The sequence below is a fragment of the Dendropsophus ebraccatus genome, chromosome 4, assembly GCF_027789765.1.
Source record: "Dendropsophus ebraccatus isolate aDenEbr1 chromosome 4, aDenEbr1.pat, whole genome shotgun sequence".
In the NCBI taxonomy this organism is placed as follows: domain Eukaryota; kingdom Metazoa; phylum Chordata; class Amphibia; order Anura; family Hylidae; genus Dendropsophus; species Dendropsophus ebraccatus.
In genome coordinates this window covers 98527923-98546856 of record NC_091457.1, presented here as the reverse complement: position 1 = coordinate 98546856, position 18934 = coordinate 98527923, and the positions used below count along the sequence as shown (strand labels likewise).

General features: G+C 44.3%; 1 protein-coding gene across 2 annotated transcripts; it reads right to left on the bottom strand.

The window, feature by feature from the left end:
- Nucleotides 1-1199: 1199 nt before the first annotated feature.
- LOC138789802 (heat shock factor-binding protein 1-like) lies at nucleotides 1200-9600 on the bottom strand. 2 transcript variants are annotated; one of them, XM_069968625.1, is made up of 4 exons: nucleotides 9447-9600; nucleotides 8853-8919; nucleotides 2898-2992; nucleotides 1200-1387 (listed from the first exon to the last, which is right to left on the bottom strand). In XM_069968625.1, exons 1-4 carry the CDS (start codon nucleotides 9489-9491, stop codon nucleotides 1373-1375), a joined length of 222 nt encoding a protein of 73 aa, XP_069824726.1. In that variant the 5' UTR covers nucleotides 9492-9600; the 3' UTR covers nucleotides 1200-1372. The 2 variants fall into 2 exon arrangements, with proteins under 2 accessions (XP_069824726.1, XP_069824725.1); XM_069968624.1 differs by having other exon boundaries at nucleotides 1200-1390; nucleotides 9447-9598.
- Between the last annotated feature and the right edge of the window lie 9334 nt (nucleotides 9601-18934).

The window sequence follows — 18934 nt, the reverse complement described above, 5'->3', positions numbered from 1 at the left end:
TCATGAATATATATTATGAGCAATATTCTGGCCCTATTAGATAGGGATGGTCTGGGAAAAGTTGTCGGTCACTAGTTTGTTATTGAGCTGGAAGAGTCCATTGTGTGGAGGGAGATCTCTGCTGTTATCTTCCTGGTTGCTGGATATATGAGCAGCAGTGTCAAATGAAGATATCCTGTGTAATATAGAGGAGAAGACATATGTATTGTAGCAGTAACCTCTGTCCTCAATGTTGTGTTTTCTCTCTAGGATTGTGTGTTTTTCCTTCAGTGTTCTATGGCTGCAGCAGGCTGTGTGTGTGTGTGTGCGCGCGCTATGGCTGCAGCAGGCTGTGTGTGTGTGTGCTATGGCTGCAGCAGGCTGTGTGTGTATGCATGTGTGTGTGCTATGGCTGCAGCAGGCTGTGTGTATGTGTGCTTGGCTGCAAGCCAAGTGTGTGTGTGTGTGTGTGTGTGTGTGTGTGTGTGTGTGTGTGTGTGCGCGCGCGCGCTCACTATGGCTGCAGCAAGTTGTAAGTGTGCGTGTGTGTGCTATTGCATGCCCCCACAGTGACCTTCTATATTACTGTGTCACCTCTATATCACTATGTGTGACCCCTCTCTATCAATATGGCTGACCTCTATATTACAGGTATCTGGCATTGTTAGGTGTTTCTTTAAGTATGGTAATTATTTAGTTAGAAACATAAAAGACTGGCAGCAGGAAAAGACCACCTGCTCCATCTAGTCTAGTTGTGAGTAGTTCAGGACATGGAGGCTGGAGACTGGCTGCATCCACTGCACACACAGGAGAAGCTGCTTTATATACAGTATTCCTTTATTCACTCAGAAGTCGCCACAGGATCATGTAGGACATTAGGGAGAAGCTGCTGAGCCAGTGTGATAAATAACTCCCCTGGTATATGACTGGCCATTTATGAAGGAGCAGGAGTCGGTCCTGAAAAAAAATTCAGGAGTCGGAGCTGCGGCTTACTGACTCCACAGCCCTGTTTGCAAGTACTGATAAAGGTATGTTTGTTCTGAAATAGCAGTATCATGTCTAGGTGGTCATGTGACCAGACTATGTTCATACAATAGACTTTCAGGTGATCTCATGAGCTCCCAGAGAACAGAATGATTACTTATTACTGACCCTACCCATAACATCCCATCACATCACTGAGAAGGAGCAGTGTAGCAGGAAAGTTTCAGACAGAACAATGCCTTTTTCCTATTTATTTTCCTGCAGATGTGAAAACAAAAATAAGTGAAGTCACAAAAAGGATAAAATACAAAACAATCCATCTAAATATACAACACGGCTAAGAAATGACACACAACACTGAGGAAAATGATCCGGTAGTCCTGTGCGCTGGTAGAAAATCAGAGTCGCTTCAGTGTTTGGCAGCCTGCTAATAAAAAGGTAAAGAAAGAGGTCAGTGACAAACACACCACCTGCCACATCTAGAGCTGCACTTAAAATGCTGATGTCTCTACTTCACTGTACACCATATGACCCAACAGCATATAAATTCAAACGGAGCTCCAGGCTTGGCACACACAGCATAGCTGGACATGCCTCCTACCCAGTCAGCCAAGAAGTAGTTAAAGGAGGAGTAGTGCGGCGAACAAAAGGTTTTCCCCCCCCCATTCCCTCCCCACATGAAAATTATATAGATCCATAATATATATTGGTAGACAATTCTGCAGTCTACCGGTCAGCGGGAGTGGCAGACAGGCTTAGCGTGTCCAAGAGCTTAAGTGAGAATGCTGTGCATCACCACTAAACTTTTTTTTAGGGCCAGACACTAAAGATTACTGCTTACTTTCCTCTTTGCATAAAGGGGTGCTCCAGCCATGTCAAACTTTTTATATATTGTTGCCCTTGAATGTAAAGTAATATACGCCTCAAAAGTGGTGGCCGGAGCATTCATCAGGGAGCCAGAAAAATGCCACAGAAGGATACTGGGGAGCATTGTGAGGCAAGAATAGCATGTTTATTATGTTGTATGCAAGGGCAGCAACACATAAAAAGATTTACATGGCTGGAGTAACGCTTTATCTGCTTTGGGGCCAGACAGTGAGCAGTGACGTATATATTATAACAGGTGTTCTGCTCCTTTATGGGGACTTATACAGGCACTGTTGTTTCAGCAATCACTGGTGTCTTCATACACATGTCCAGAAAAAAAAACATCTGTTCAAATATCCAACAGGTAAATAGTAGCTTATGGAAGTGGAGGACTACACTGATGTACAGGTGCACCTAAGCACCACATCTCTCATCTGTGCAGAAGTTCTTACATTAATCACACCGTGAATGCTTTTCACAAGTAACTTTACTAACACAGCAGTGTCAGTCAGAGAAGGACAACATGAATATACATGTAGATTTAGACACAGTAAAACAGTTGCTGTTGATTACTGCTATTAACTTTGCTCATGGACAAGATGTTGGCCAATGTCAGGGGCAACATGGTGGGTGAGTATGTCACATTTGGTCTAATTCAGTTAGCCAATGGATGCATTACACAGTATTAATCAGTAAGTTATACCATTTTACTGTGCGGACAAGTGCCATTTTATAAAGCATGTAAGAAAAATTCTATATCAGGCCATGTTCACATCACAAGTAGGCCTTTTGTTTAACACATCAACAAAATCTCAAAGTTAACTGCTGATGTATATATTTAGAAAATTACCTAAACAGTCACTTGCTGTTAATAATAATATTAATGAATGGGGATTTCTCCTTGCACACATGATGCTGCCAGATTTTAGATTTTGCTGCCATGTTGAATGGAAGGCCAAAATGTTATCACTTTCTATTAAAACTTATAACCTGAACAGCTACTTGTTAACCTGAGCAACCAGTGGCCAGGCTTCAGTTCCATTTCCCTAATGTAATGATGTACATACCTTGTTAGCACCATCCTCCTCCTCTACGCCCGCCTGCGTCATAAGATCCGCAATATTTTTCTCCAGGTCATCGATACGAGTGCTCATGTCATCAAGTGATGGGGTTGGTTAAGGAAAATGTGTTAAACAATTCACACATAGTAACAGTGGACATCACAGCTATCAGACAAAACTGGACAGTCTGTTCAGGACCCTATTCTGCTGGCGCAGTGTCACTCCATAGTGTGGCTCTCTAATCTTCTAATATTTGACTGGTTCTTCTCTAATGCCACCAGTAGACAACTGTCCTGTCAGTCAATGGCTGATCTATGAACTTTAAAGCGTAACTGTCATGTGTTTTTTTATTGCAGAAATCAGTAGTATAAGCGATTTTAAGAAACTCTGTAATAGGTTTCATCAGCCAAAAAAAGCCTCCTTCTGTACTCAAGAAGCAATCTCCCAGCCTCCCCCCTGACTTCTTATCTGTGCATTATCAGGCAAACACGTCTTCATTACAGAGAAGCCAGTGAAGACGGGCTCTGCTCTCTCCATTGTAAGCCTATGAAGGGGGGAGGGGCTGAGGGAGATGAGGGAGCAGGAAGAGGAGACATGAAGGTCAGCTGTTTGTAGACTCTCTGGGCACCTAAACCGCAGGATTCTGGGGTCAGAAAGGTCAGTGCTTATCTATGAACTTACTGAGAGAAGATTGCAGGGTGTTGTGCTGTGCAGGACTGCTCGGTGCTCAGTCACTCCTAACAGCCCCTCCCCTCTCCATAGCCACATAATGGACAGAGAAATCCTGCTTCATTTGATGTGAGGGGGAGGCTGGGAGATTGCTTTTTCAGTCCAGAAGGAAACTCTTTTAGTACATAAAACCTATTACAGAGTTTCTTAAAATCGCTTGTACTGTTGATATTTAATGTTTTCAGAAAAATGACCCTGAAATGACAGTTACGCTTTAACTCCTTAAGACGGTTATGCAGTAAAAATGTCAAGTCTTTCCATACTTATCAGCTGCTGTATGTCCTGCAGGAAAGGTTTTCTTTTCAGTCTGACACAGTGCTCTCTGCTGACATTTCTGGCCGAGACAGGAACTGTCCAGAGAAGTAACAAACCCCTATAGAAAACTTCTCCTGCCGGCCCCCAGTGCTTCATGCTGAGTCGGTGTTTGGGAATAGACTGGCGTCGTGAGTGGGAATCAGGCAGAGGTTCAAAAAAAAAAACAAACAAAAAAAAAACAAAACGCACCACCAGCATCCCTGCGCCAGTCTATTAACCCCTTGCCTCCGCAGCCTGTTTTGTCCTTAATGACCAAGCTCATTTTTCGAAATCTGACCTGTCTTACTTTATGCGCTTATAGCTCAGTGATGCTTTAATGTATGCTAGCGATTCTGAGATTGTTTTTTCGTCACATATGACACTTTATATTAGTGGCAAAATTTGGTCACTACTTTGTGTGTTTTTTGTGAAAAACATCAAAATATCATGAAAAATTAATAAATATTGCATTTTATGAACTTCTGAAATTCTCTGCTTCTAAAAAAGGAAGTCCTAGCATATACATTAGTTAATAAATCACATTACCGATATGTCCTCTTTATTCTGGCATAATTTGGAACACATTTTACTTTTTTAGGGTGTTATGAGGCTTAGAAATTTATTAGCAAATTATCACATTTTGTGAAAGTTTCCAAAACTGATTTTTTTAGGGACCAGTTCTTTTTTTAAATGGATTTAGAAGTCTGGTATCCTGAAAACCCCCATAAGTAACCCCATTTTGGAAAATAGACACCTTAAAGAATTAATCTAGGGGTATAATGAGCATTTTAACCCTACAGGGGCTGGAGGAAAGTATTCACAATTAGGCCGTAAAAAAAAATCGAAAATGAAAATTTTCAAATAATATATACGTTTAGATTAAAGTTTCTCATTTTCAAAAGGAACATGAGAAAAAAAGCATGCCAAAATCTGTAACGCAGGTTCTCCTGAATACAATGGTACCGCATATGTGGGCGTAAACCACTGTATGGGCACACAGCCGGACTCAGAAGGGAAGGAGTGCCAATTAGCTTTTTTAATGCAGATTTTGCTGAAGAAATTTCTGAGCGCCAGGTGTGTTTGCAGCGCCCCTGTAGTGTCCTCAGAACAGAATCCCCCCAAAAGTCACCCCATTTTCTAAAGTACACCCCTCAAAGAATTCATCTTTTGGTAGGATGAGCATTTTGGCCCCCAGGTATTAGAGGAAAGTATTCAAAATTAGACAGTAAAAATGAAAAACACGAATTTTTCCAATAATATGTTAGTATAGTTTGAAATTTCTCAATTTCACGAGGAACAAGAGAAAAAAAGTACCGCAAAATCTGTAAAGCAGGTTCTCCTAAATACAACAGTACCCCATATGTGGGCATAAACCGCAGAAGACAACCCCCCCAAAAGTCACCCCATTTTGGAAAGTGCACCCCTCAAAGAATTCATCTTGGGGTGTGGTGAGCATTTTGACCCCACAGGTATTAGAGGAAAGTATTTAACATTAGACAGTAAAAATGAAAAACTCTAATTTTTCCAATAATATGTTCGTTTAGTTTGAAATTTCTCAATTTCTCAAGAAACATGAGAGAATCCGCACCCCAAAATTTGTAACGCAGGTTCTCCTGAGTACAACGGTACCCCATATGTGGGCATAAACCACTGTATGGGCACCCAGCCGGGCTCAGAAGGGAAGGAGCGCAAATTAGCATTTTCCGTGCAGATTTTCTGAAGAAGTTTCTGAGCGCCAGGTGCGTTTGCAGAGCCCCTGTAGTGTCAGCAGAATAGATTCCCCCCAAAAGTCACCACATTTCGGAAAGTACACCCCTCAAAGAATTTGCCTTGGGGTAGGATGAGCATTTTGGCCCCACAGGTATTAGAGTAAAGTATTCAAAATTGGCCAGTAAAAATGAAAAACTTAAATTTTTCCAATAATATGTTTAGTTTGAAATTTCTAAATTTCACAAGGAACAGGAGAAAAAAACGTACCCCAAAATCTGTAATGCAGGTTCTCCTGAGTACAACGGTACCCCATATGTGGGCATAAACCACTGTATGGGCACACAGCAGGGCTCAGAAGGGAAGGAGTGCCAATTTGCTGGAGCAAAACCGCAGCTAGTAATAGTTATTAGAATAGCACAGTTACTAAAATAAAATAAAAAAATTAGATTACAGGTAATGTGGGGTGGTTACGGACAGTCTGGGGTGGTTCTGGGTAATCTGGAGGTGGTTACGGACAGTCTGAGGTGGTTACGGCTAATCTGGGGTGGTTACGGGTAATCTGGGGTGGATACGGTCAACATGGGGTGGTCACGGCCAACCTGCTGTGGTTAAGGCAACCTGGGGTGGTTACGGGCAACGTGGGGTGGATACGGACAACTTGCTGTGGTTACAGACAATCTGGGGTGGTTACGGACAATCTGGAGGGGGTCACTGGCAACGTGCGGTGGTTACGGGCAACGTGCGGTGGTTACGGGTAATCTGCGGGGGTTAGGGGTAATTTGGGAGTAAACTGCAATTATTACTATAATAAAAAGTGTGTTTTATTTTTGGTATGTTTGTCACTTTTTGTACATTCATTTTCACTATAATACTATGATTACTGTGATATTTTCTATCACAGTAATCATAGTTTAGTGACAGAGACCAAATTGGTCTCTGTCACTTTAAATTTTCAGAGCTGGCTGGTTGTGGGGGGGGACGCTATCACTTTTTATCCCCTGTCACCAATCATTCATGGTGACAGGGGATAAAAAGTGCCTGGAGCACATGGTACAAGCGATCACTGCCCCATGCTCTCCGCTACCTCCGGTGGCGGAGAGCATGGGGCTTTCATTCATTTTTACTTTAGATCACTGTGAACAGACAGTCTGTTCACAGTGATGGCGGCGGCCATCTTGGATCTGATGGCCGCCGCGGGGAGGGGGGTTAGTGATCGGGGCACTAGGGGGGCTGATCTGGTGTCTGATTTTACTTATTTCATCTCCCCCCACCGTGGATTCACGGTGGGGGGAGATGAAATGCAGCGACGGCATCGGCACGTTAGTGACCGCCGTTTCGGCGGTCACTAAGGGGTTAATGGGGGTCAGCTGCGGGATCGCAGCTGATTCTCATTATCTCCGGTGCTTCACTCAGATAAGAGCGGGATCGCTGTCCCTGCAGCGATCCCGTTCTCATCACATACCCCCGTCAGTAACGGGAACGTATATGTACATTTCTACTGCACGGGGCATGTGCAATAGGAACATATATATACAGATTGCTGACGTGAAGGGGTTAATGGTGTTCATCGGGTGGTATATTTAATGTACAGGTTAATAGAGGGGGTCATTACGGACGCGGAGATACCAAATATGTGTATCTTATTTATAGGGGGTCGTTTATAAAGGTAGGGTTGGTGAATGTGTATATTTATTTATTTATTTTAACTATTTATGTATTTAATTTGTAATTAATTGATTAATAAATTAATTAATGTATTTGTGTGTGTTTACTTTTGCAGATATATATATATCATGCATTACAGCTTACAGCACATGATGTGTGCTGTAATGCATGATATAGTGAATGAGCTGAGTACCGGGAGGGAGCCAGAGCCGGATCCGGGCAGGGGTGAGCCAGGGGAGGGAGAGGGAGGGAGCTGGGGGGGACGGGGAACGGGGGAGCCGGAGCAGGGGGGGGGGGGGGGGGGGGGGGGAGTGGATGAATGGGAAGCCGGATCGGGGGAGGTGGGGGGGGCTGATCTCATGGATGGAGAGGGGAGGGGGCTGGATCGCATGGGGAGGAGGGGGGGGGCCGGATCGCATGGGGAGGAGGGCGGCGGATCGCATGGGGAGGAGGGCGGGCCGGATCGCATGGGGAGGAGGGCGGGGGGGGGGGGCCGGATCGCATGGGGAGGAGGGCGGGGGGGGGGGGGCCGGATCGCATGGGGAGGAGGGGGGGGGGGGGGGGCCGGATCGCATGGGGAGGAGGGCGGGGGGGGGGGGCCGGATCGCATGGGGAGGAGGGGGGGGGGGGGGCGGATCGCAAGGGGAGGGAGCAGGATCGAGGCGGGGGGAGCTGCAGCACGGAGAGGAAGCTGGAGAGGGAGCTTGACTGGGGCGGGGGGAGCAGCACGGGGTCAGAGCAGGAAGGATAGAGGCTGGGGGAGGAGATCAGCAGAGGTGGCAGGAGGAGGCAATGTCCGTAGCCTCCTCATGCCGCCCTGATCAGCCGGAGGCATCAGATCTCCCCATAGACGCAGCGGTCGCAACGACCGCGGCGTCTATGGGGTTAACTGCCCGGGGGGGAGCACGGCTCCCCTCCGGGCAGTGGCAGCGGGAGGAGACTGTGTTACACAGCCTCCTCCCGCTGCCCGATCTCAGATAGGGAGAGCGGGGGGAGGCAGAAAAGGCATGACGTCCAGGGACGTCATGATGCATTCTGGCACTGCTTTTCATGACGTCCCTGGACGTCATATTGGGGGAAGGGGTTAATGTAAAAAAACACAAAGCGATGTTCTAGTGGTAACTTTCAAAATCTAAATCAGCAGTAGATGTGATATAAAGCAAGTTTGCAATTTACATTTATTTTTTTTTTAGTCATCAAGAAAAACACGGCACTTCCTGTTTCTGACTGACTCCTGTTTTTTGAGAAAGAGTCAGAAAACAGGAAGTCCTGTGTATCCCAGGCCATCTGAGCGCTCACAAGGCAGTCATGTGATTGACGGACACATTGAGCCATGACTCTCTGTACTGGCCGGAATGTCTGTGTTTAATCTTTTTTTTTTTTAACCAGCACAAGTCAGAAAATCTGCCTTCAGGAGACTGGACCTGGATTTCTGGTAAGTATAGCTTTGTTTTACAGCACGATAACAACAACAAATATTGTTGATTTAGATTTGGAAAGTTATAATGACAGGTACACTATAGGCTTCACTTACATACACCCCTGTACAATCCTCAAGGATATTTCTCCCAATGATCTGATCTGACATGGTCTGGAACTTGTCCTGCATTTGTTGCAGCAGGTTCTGGACCTGAAGAGACATAGAAGGATAAATCAGCCACTTCCCTAGCATGGTTGCAGGATTCTACCATTGCTGTGATGTCATTGATGCCATTATCACCACCAATGCAGAAGGGGTGGTTGATATCACACAAAGGACATGAATGAATTCTCAATTGTTCCAATTGCAGCTAAAAATACTGGAATATGGGAATGGGGACACAGAAATACAATGACCCCGGTTATCCCTACACAAGTGGAACGAACTACAACCCCCATAAACATGACATGGGGCCCCAATCTGAGTGGAATATAGAGTGTACAGGGGCCCCATGGTTATAGAATGGATATGTGGCCTCAATCACAGGTGACTATAGCAGATACAGGGGCCCCATGGTTATAGAATGGATATGTGGCCATCATCTCAGGTGACTATAGCAGGTCCCCAGAATGGACAACGGACCTCTGGGTAACCGCAGTATAATGGAAATAAATGAGCGGGCCCCGGAATAGTGACGGGGTCATGAGGGAACACAGGGCTCCGGGGTCCACACTCACCACCTCAGTGAGGTCCTGCACGGTTTTCGGGTCGGTCTCTGACATGGCGAATTTGTCGTCACCTCCGTTAAAAACAACGCAGCCTCCTCCGCCACTTCTTCACACAAACCTCACCGGATATGTCGTTGCTAACCACGCCCACAAGCCATGACGACTCCACCAATAGACGACAGCGGCAGTGCTTAGTGCGCGTATTGGAACGCAAACTGATTTCCGGGTGTGGGAACGGCTCTTTGGTAGCCATGGAAACGGAAGCTTGTGACGCCACTTTTGACGGTCGACAACTGTCATTGCTATGGAGCTTGCGGCGTATCCTTGAGTACTACCCGTACGGCACTGCGCATGTGCAGAGAAACACTGGGGGTCTCATTACTCAGCAATGTACTGCAATAGGTTGTCAGTCTCAGCACACTAAACATGGCACCAGCCCTGCACTACACTAAGCTGCTTCTTTCCTCCAACCTCAGATTATGTCCTCTTGGTCTTATGTTCAGTTTCTTAGTAAAAACATTTCCCTCCTGAACTTATTTAGCAGGCAGTGTCAAAGGCATGAAATGTAGGAGAGGTTAAACTGAGCAGTATCAGGCACCATTTGTAGGTTAAGGGTGCGTTCACACGTACAGCATCTGCAGCAGATCCGCAGCAATTTGATGGCCCAGAGTTACTTTGCATTGAATCTGCAACTTCAAATCTGCACCATCAAATCTGCTGCAGATCCTGTACGTGTGAACGCACCCTTATGCTGGGTTTACACAGAATGATTATCGTGCGAATTTGCACAATAACGATCGAATTCGAACGATAATAGTACGTGTAAACGCAGCGAACGATCGAACGACGAGCGAGAAATCGTTCATTTTGATCTTTTAACTTGTTCTTAAATCGTCATTCGTCATTCGCAAAAAATTCGCTGATCGTTCCCTGTAAACAGTCGTTCACTGATTTTACCTATGTGCAAGATAGGATTAAGCGATCGCAAAACGATCGGAAAACAAATTTTCTGTATGATATATCGTTCCATCTAAACGCTGATCATTATAAAAGAAAAATCGTTACTTAGAAATCGTTATCGCTCCGTGTAAACCCAGCATAAGGGTGCGTTCACACACACAGGATCTGCAGCAGATTTGATGCTGCAGATTAAAAGCAAATTAATTCCGGCGCCATCAAATTGCTGCGGATCTGCTGCAGATCAGATGCAGATTCTAATCTGCACCATCAAATCTGCTGCAGATCCTGTACGTGTGAACACACCCTAAAGATACAAACACACAGGGCGGAAAACCGCTGTGGATCTGTGGCCCGTAGTTTGTATGGAAGACATACAGCGTAATGGACATCCCGCTGCGAGTATGTAAGCAGACCGCTCTGTAAATCCCCCCGCCAGACAGAGCATATACATTACCTGCTCCACGCTCCGGCTTGTTTCGGGGGTTTCCAGCTGGATGTTCCGCTCAGACAATCAGTGTGATGCCCAAACGCAGCACACTGATTGGCTGAGCGGGACGTCCAGCCAGGAACCTGCGAAGCAAGCCGGATCCTAGAGCAGGTACAGTATATGCTCCATCCAGCGGGATGGTTCCCTTTAAAGCAACTCTGGAACCGTCCTTTTGATGAAAGTAAATCCTTACTGGTTGTGTCTTTTAAAATGTGCACGGTGTCTTGGTTAGGCCGGGTTCACACTTAGTAAGACACAGGCCATTCTGTGACCTGGCCGTGTCACAGGACGTCCGGTGTTAGTGAAGTACATCCCAGCCAGTACTGCAGTACCGGCTGGATGAACTTCATTTCTGTTGAATTGGGCTGCAGGTGCATTCAGGTGTGCCCGCGTGCAAGAAAAAAAGAGGATTGAAAGAAAATGGACTGCACCTCACTTTTCATCTAGATCAAGAGAGACAATTTTATTTACATGAATGCAAATTTTTTTTTTTTAAAACAATTAAAATCCAACAACCTCACTGACCATGGTAAGGCCCAGTGAGCCAAGACCCACCAATACAGTATCTCAAGTGTTAGCCATATCACATAATAAATAAATAATGATACTAATAGGGTGAATCAATATATGATTATAATAAATAACAAGTAAACAAATATATATAAAATGTAATGTGCTAATTAAGCCCTTCGCGTCAGCAATCCTTATATATACGTTCCTACTGCACATACCCCATGCAGTAGGAATGTATATATACGTTCCCACACTGACGGGGGATTTCTGATGAGAGAGAGATCGCTGCAGAGATAGTGATCCCGCTCTCATCTGTGTCAAGCGCCGCAGGCGCTACAGCGATCGCGGCGTTTAAGTTGCTCAGTAACAGATCAAGCATCTGTCACTGAGGGGGTCCCGATCACATGTGCTGACAGGCGGGGGTCAGCTCCTTACCTCCGTCCTGTCGGATCTGCGATCTATGTGTACAGTCTGCTCTCAGGCAGGCTCTATACATACATCGCCGATAACACTGATCTATGCTATGCTATGGTAGCATAGACCAGTATATGCAATCTAATGATTGCATTTTTTACAGTAAATACAAGTGTTAAAAAAATAAATAAAAAAGTGTAATAAAAAGTTTTGAAAAGTTTAAAAAAAAAACCTTATAAACCCCCTCCAATGAAAGTTTAAAAGACCTCCTTGTCCATTATAAAAATAAAAATATAAATAAATAAATATATTACATATCGTAGCGTGCGGAATTGTCCGATCTACTAAAATATAACATTATTGTTCCCACGCGGTGAATGGCGTAAACGGAAAAAAGAAAAAACGCATCAGAATTGCTGATTTTATTAAATTATATATCACAAAAAATTAATAAAGAGCAATCAACATTTTTCTGCTACACCAATATGATATAAATAAAAACTAGAGCTCATGGCGCAAAAATATACACCCCAACCAGCCCTGTAGGTGGAAAAATAAAAGCGCTAAGGCGAGGAGGAACATTGCGTTAATTTGATCTGGACTTTTGTGCATCAAAGGGCTCGGTCTTGAAGGGGTTAATGAACCTGCACCCCATAAATAAATGCCAATGCGAAAAATCCAAAGTCAAAATTATTATTGCCCCCCCCCCCCCAGTAGGCGCTGGCACGTAGTATACTCACCGCAGTTGATCGGTGTCCCTCGTGCGGCTTGGTTCCAGTCCCATGGCGCCGTTCAAATCCGGCGCACAATCACTTCAGGATCTGCAGTGACTCCTCTTCTCTGTCTTGTAATAGAACGCCAGAAGTCACATAGAGAATACATTGAAGAGTTCTGGCGTATAATCACAGGACAGAGGAGTCACAGCAGAGGCAGATGTAAGCGCGCGCTGGATTTGAACGGCGCCACGGGACTGGAACGAAGCCGCACCATGGGATAACGATCAGCTGCGGTGAGTATACGTGCCAACGTCATAATTTTTTATGAACTGCTTCTTTAAAGTGCAAATGCAACATGTATACAAAAAAAGTATAAGTATAACATATGGACAATATGGCGATCACATGGTGGGCCAGGACAGAACATCCCATACGTTCTGTCACTCAGACTTCATCAGGTGGGCCCGCATTACAATTCACCATAGCACACAATGGAAAGTGCGGATGGACAAAACTGAGTAACGCTAAAACGGACATGTCAGTTTTTCCTGCGGCCGCTAGAAATCCTGGCCAGAGTGTAAACTATGTGTATGCAGTCCAGCCGGGATTCGTCTGACTTCAATGCAACGTACAAGTTGCAAGTTGCAACAACGTCCATGATTAATAGAAAACATACATTGTGTGAACATAGCCTTAGCCAGCAGATCTAAACACAGGAAGTCCTGTGTTTCTCAGATCATCTGCGTTCACAGAGAAGGCAGTCATGTGATTGACGGACACATTGAGCAATGACATGGCTAAGGGCCCTATTCCACCGGACGATTATCGTTCAGATTATCGTTAAATCGTTCGAATCTAAACGATAATCGCTCGGTTTAAATGCAGTTAACGATTAACGACCGAACGAGAAATCGTTGATCGCTTTATAAGACCTGGACCTATTTTTATCGTTGCTCATTCGCAAAACGTTTACAAATCGTTCGCATTGAATAAGACATCGTTCGGTCTTTCGCAATAGATACGAATGCAATAGCAAATAAATTGCGAAGAAAAAAGGATCGCAATTACGATCATAAGTAATGATTATCGTTCCATTCAAATGAGTGAACGTTTTCAGGTCTTTCACAATAGCGGTCGTTTGAGATGTTTGAGATCGTTAATCTTTAACGATTATGCAAACGCTAATCGTCCAGTGGAATAGGGCCCTAAGTGTAGAGGTCAGACTTCATGTGTTTAGTCTCTATTTTTCAACCACCAAGAGACTGAAAATCTGCCTTCAGGAGAGTGGAGCTGGATTTCTGGTAAGTATAAATTTGTTTTACAGCATGATAACAACTAATTTTCTGATTTATTTTATGCCGCACATCCTCACATTTGGTTCTATTTGATCAATATCACAGTATTCCAGATGTGGTCTCACTAGAGCTCTATACAACAGGATCACAATCTCCCTCTTCCAATGGTTTTACCTCTAGCTATACAGCCAAGTTTACAATAAGTTTTCAAGTTTTAATAATACAAGAAAAAGAAACTTTGACACAAATGTACAGGCAATAAAAGATAGGTGCTGTAGTTTCTACAGTTTTGACCACATCTAGTAATGCTAAACCATTTTCCATATTACTGACACCTCCAGGAATATCAACCCTATTGCACACTTTTGTGTCATCAGCAAACAGACAAAGTTTTATTATAGTTCCTTACTACAAAAAAATCATTTTATAAATTCCAACAATATAAATAATTCCCCACCCTGAGGTATGGTACATACATCGTACACATGACATATTATGAATTCTATATCCCACCTAGAATCAGATTATAATTCCAATCAGATTCTTCACCCATTATTTAGTGCAATTTTAATCCTCCCTGACAAGAGTTGTCCCTCCAGGGTGCCCAAACTCAAACAGACAAACCTTCTTGCAAACATTAAAAAAGAGCAGCACCCAGAACAGACCCTTGTGGCACACCACTGGTAACCAGTCTTTGCTTAGAATATACACCATTAAAGGGGTTGTCCTGCATAAAGGACAAATCTGCGCTGCTATCAGGGGATAAACCAGCGGTGTATACTTAAGGCTGCTAGTTCCTGGGCCTTCTGCTCTTTGCCCTTGTCATCATTTTGACAAATTCCGCTAATGTGCCGTTCCCGCAGGAAATGCCCACTCAGCATAGACGGATAGCTGGATGTCTGAGGCTTTCCTGACTGCTCACAGTTCTGTCTGAATATTAGTACCGTTCTCCGTGACCTTCACTGTTCAATGTGTTTCCTATAATAAAGTCTTGTCCTGTGGTCACCTGTCCAGATTTACAACAAACACATTTTGCTGTTGCATCAGGCAATGAAATAGATCCGAGACAGCAGTCCAGAGTTGTAATGCAATGTGGGCCTTTATTCCACCATGCCATCAGTAGAGTATTCACATGCCCCAGGAGTGGACATATTTCAATGGCTCAAATTTAACGGTATAGTTCAGTCCTCACAATGCAATGTCTCCAGTGCTCGCCACTAGACCAACAATATATTTATATTGCAGCAGCAACGGACAATAAATAAATCGATAGTGCGCACCTCACCAAGCCCGATCCTAGGTCCGCTTCTAAATCCATTGCACATATCAGCAAGCACTCCAGAGATATATGAAACGTGGGCCTCTATTCTACCATGCATGGTGGTATAAAGGCTCCCATTTGATCATATATCTGGAGTGCTGTCTGATATCTGCACCTGTCCAGATTTGTCTTCACTATATTTAGCTTCAAGTCTTCCTCCCACTCCTCCTCTCTCGATTCAGCCGTTCAGTGTGATGTGGAGCTTCAGGATGAGTGTTTTAATAATATAAGGTGCTGTGGGTTACCAGTTTTACTACTAACTCTGCCCACTTATGTGGAGCTATCAACTAACAACATCTTTTTTTCAACAGGATGTTAAGTCCTATAAATAGGTGACACTGAAGATGGACTTGATGAGAAGCCAGGCCGATGATTGTATGTTTGCAAAGACCGTGAGTTATGGTGGCACCACCAAACTAATGTGACTGCCGGTATCCCATTGCACCCCATTTTGGCTGACATGCCTCTTAGAGGGAACCTGTCATCCGGCATTCCGACGCTGAGCCCGCCCAACCCCCCAGTGCAGCCCAGGATACTTACCCTTTGCTGCAAGTCCCGCTCCTGGACCCGATCCCCAGTCGGAGATATCAGCGCCGGAAGGTGAGCGCGCGCTGTATGCAAATTACATGAGATGAGTCCGATGCCCATAGAGAATGACAAGAGCCTTCATTCTCTATGGGCGTCGGACTCACCTCTGGACGTGCATTCTCGGCTGCCGACGGCGATATCTCCATCCTGGGACCGGCTCCAGGAGCGAGACTGGCAGCAAAGGGTAAGTATCCAGGGCTGCACCGGGGGGTCGTACGGGCTCAGCACCGGAATGCCGGGTGACAGGTTCCCTTTAACCTTATAACTTAGGCTCTACTTGTTCTACAAATTCAACAGACACATGTTCCTTTTTTTAAATGCGTGGGGGTAGGCCACAGCTTTTTAATCTTTTTAAATACAAATTTTAAAACTAATTAACATGAGTTTTGTAATGTGAGGATAGGACCTTGCGCTGTAGCCTTCCTGGCGAGGACACCAGAAATGCCAGGCCACCGTTCCGTCTTTGTTGTTATGCCGGGTGCCTTGCCGATGCTTCTCCTTCCTCCTCTGCAAGGTCCCCCCCAGCGCCAAGCTGTGACAAAAACAGTAACACATAGTAAACAAAACACGTATACTAACATACTATCCACAGAAATTGGGGAGGGAGGGTGGGAAAGCTTGTTATCCTCCGCCTGTCACGCTGGTGTGGTGCTGTTCTACTTCCTGCCTGCTATATTTCTTCCTCTCTCTCCTTGCCCACCGGGCCACCCCTATGCGTGGACCGCCTTCATGAGGTGCGTGCTACGCTTCCTGTCCCCGTCAGTCACAGGCACAGTTCCAGTCTTATTGTAATAAGTGCTAGGACCACGAGCTGAGGCTAGAATCCAGTGCCTGACAACTGGTACTAACGTCAGTGGCATATAACTTGATTGAATGGAAACTTTACACATGGAAATTTATATGACAGATTTATAAAGCCAAAGCCAGGAATGAATTTGAAAAGAGGAAAAATCTCAGTCTTTTCTTTATGACCTGTTCCCTGTTTATAGTCTGTTCCTGGCGTTGGCTTTAAAAATCTGTAAGATAAATCTCTCTGCGTAAACGTAACCCTGAAGGCACCCTAAGGTATACAAGCATAGGATGTACAGCTGTTATGCGACATCATAACATTTATATCACCTAGCTGTGACCTCATCGGGTGTCCCTCATCTCTGTAGTCAGGCTCCACACTCACCTATCTCTGCTTATTAATACAGAATGCAAAACAAAGACATATTCTATCGTTATGCAAATGAAGAGCCTGTGGAGCCTCATTTAAAAGTCTCGAAAAACACAGGACTAGCCAGATATCCCTCCAGGAAGGACCCAGCTAAGGGGTGGCTTCTGTAGGGAAACCACCATATTAAGTGGCCCTATAAGTCAATGTAATGACAAGGTAAAAATTAAGGCTAGGTATCCATCCACATACAGCTGTTTCAGGGTGTTGCCCCTCATCAGTGTGTAGCAGGATTCTGGCTATATATATTCCATCGTTGTATGAAATCATAAAGTTATTTTCTCTATTGGCGTTAAATTCTGTTATAAATCATGATTTACTAGTATTCTAATTAAGTTTAACCACAAAAAGTCCAGTGAAGTATGGAGGACAGCACAACCCTTCTTGCTTCAGACTATGTTCATGCAATGTTTTTGAGGTGAAAATACATGTCTTTTGACAATTATGCCCATAAACAGCAGTTCGCTCTCTCATCATGCCTATGATCCCGGCCGCATACTTGCGCTCACGGGAATATTCGGCCAGGATATTCCAGGGAATCCCTGTTGAATTCCCTGGAATATCCCGGCCGCATATTCGCGGAAGTATGCGGCCGGGATCAAAGGCATGATGAGAGAGCGCCGATGCCGTCGGACCAAAAGTCCGACGGTCCGCTCGTCTCTAATAACAACTGTTATTTCAAAACAATGGCTATTGTTTCAAAATAACAGCATTTATTTGCCATTAAATGGCGGCCATCCACTCAATTTCAACAGTGTGTGAACATAGCCTCTGTTTTCAATCCACTCCTGGTTTTGGTTGCAATATACTGAGCGAAAATACTATGTGTGAACATAGCCTTAGCCTGCATTCTATTCCAACATTTTATGCCTACATTATATGACAACATTCAATGCCAATCAGTATCCTGCTCCACTCCAAGGCGGGTAAAAACTGGCGCAGGTCCAAAAGGTAGTAGTGATATAAAATACCATAAAATTTATTAAAAGAATTATGCCAGCGACACAATGCATTTAGAGACCGGTCCGGTCTCTTTATCAGGTGCCCAATCTAATTTTAGACACATGATAAAGAGACTGGACTGGTGCAGTCTGTTTCAACATTGGTTATGTAGAATCACAGGGTTTTAAAGTAAAAGCAATCTCCAAAAGATGAGACTTTTAGTAAAAATTTGAATCCAATTTTAAACCATAGTTTTCTTTCTGCGCTGTAGAGCAGATGTCCTTGATGTCTTCCCTGAAAAAAAAGCCCTTTGAGTAAAAACAGAAGTGCAGACTCTTGTTTTTAAGGTTTAAAAGTTCATATTAATTTTATGTTGTAAATGTACTTGGAATGTGGAATGATTTCACTGTATTTGCTCTACTAGAACTGTTTTCATGTTTAGGCCAGGTTCAGACTATGTAAGTGTGCGGCTGTATTTGCGGCTGTAATTGTGCGGCAGTATTTTTGGTGGTCCATGCGTACGCTGGAAAGTATACGATATACGGCTGCACAGTGCACACTATGTATGAATCTACGGCCCGATCGTAAACGGACCCGTAAAAAATGAACAAGACCATTGTTTGCGGCTTAATATGCGGCCCTGGATTGACAGGCGGTCCGTACGGAGTACTTCAAAAATAGCCGGCAATGTTGCCAAATGCCGATGCCTCTAATAGTTAATATATTAAGCTGGTCTTCAAAGGATGGCACCTAAGTCTCTTTTAAAGGGACAATACTTAAGCTGCTCTTAAAGGGACAGTATATAGGTACTTTAAAACTTTGGCACCTAAGTCGCTCCTTAAGGGACTGTACCAAAGTTGCTCTGAAAGGGATTGTACCAAAGTTACTCATTGATGATCATCAGTGATGTCAACAATGAAATTGTCCATAAAGTTATTATTGTTGTCAATGATTGTCATCAGTGATGTAATTGATGTCATCGATGATGTCATCAGTGAGGTCAACGATTATGTAATCGGTGATGTCATCTATGATGTCATCAGTG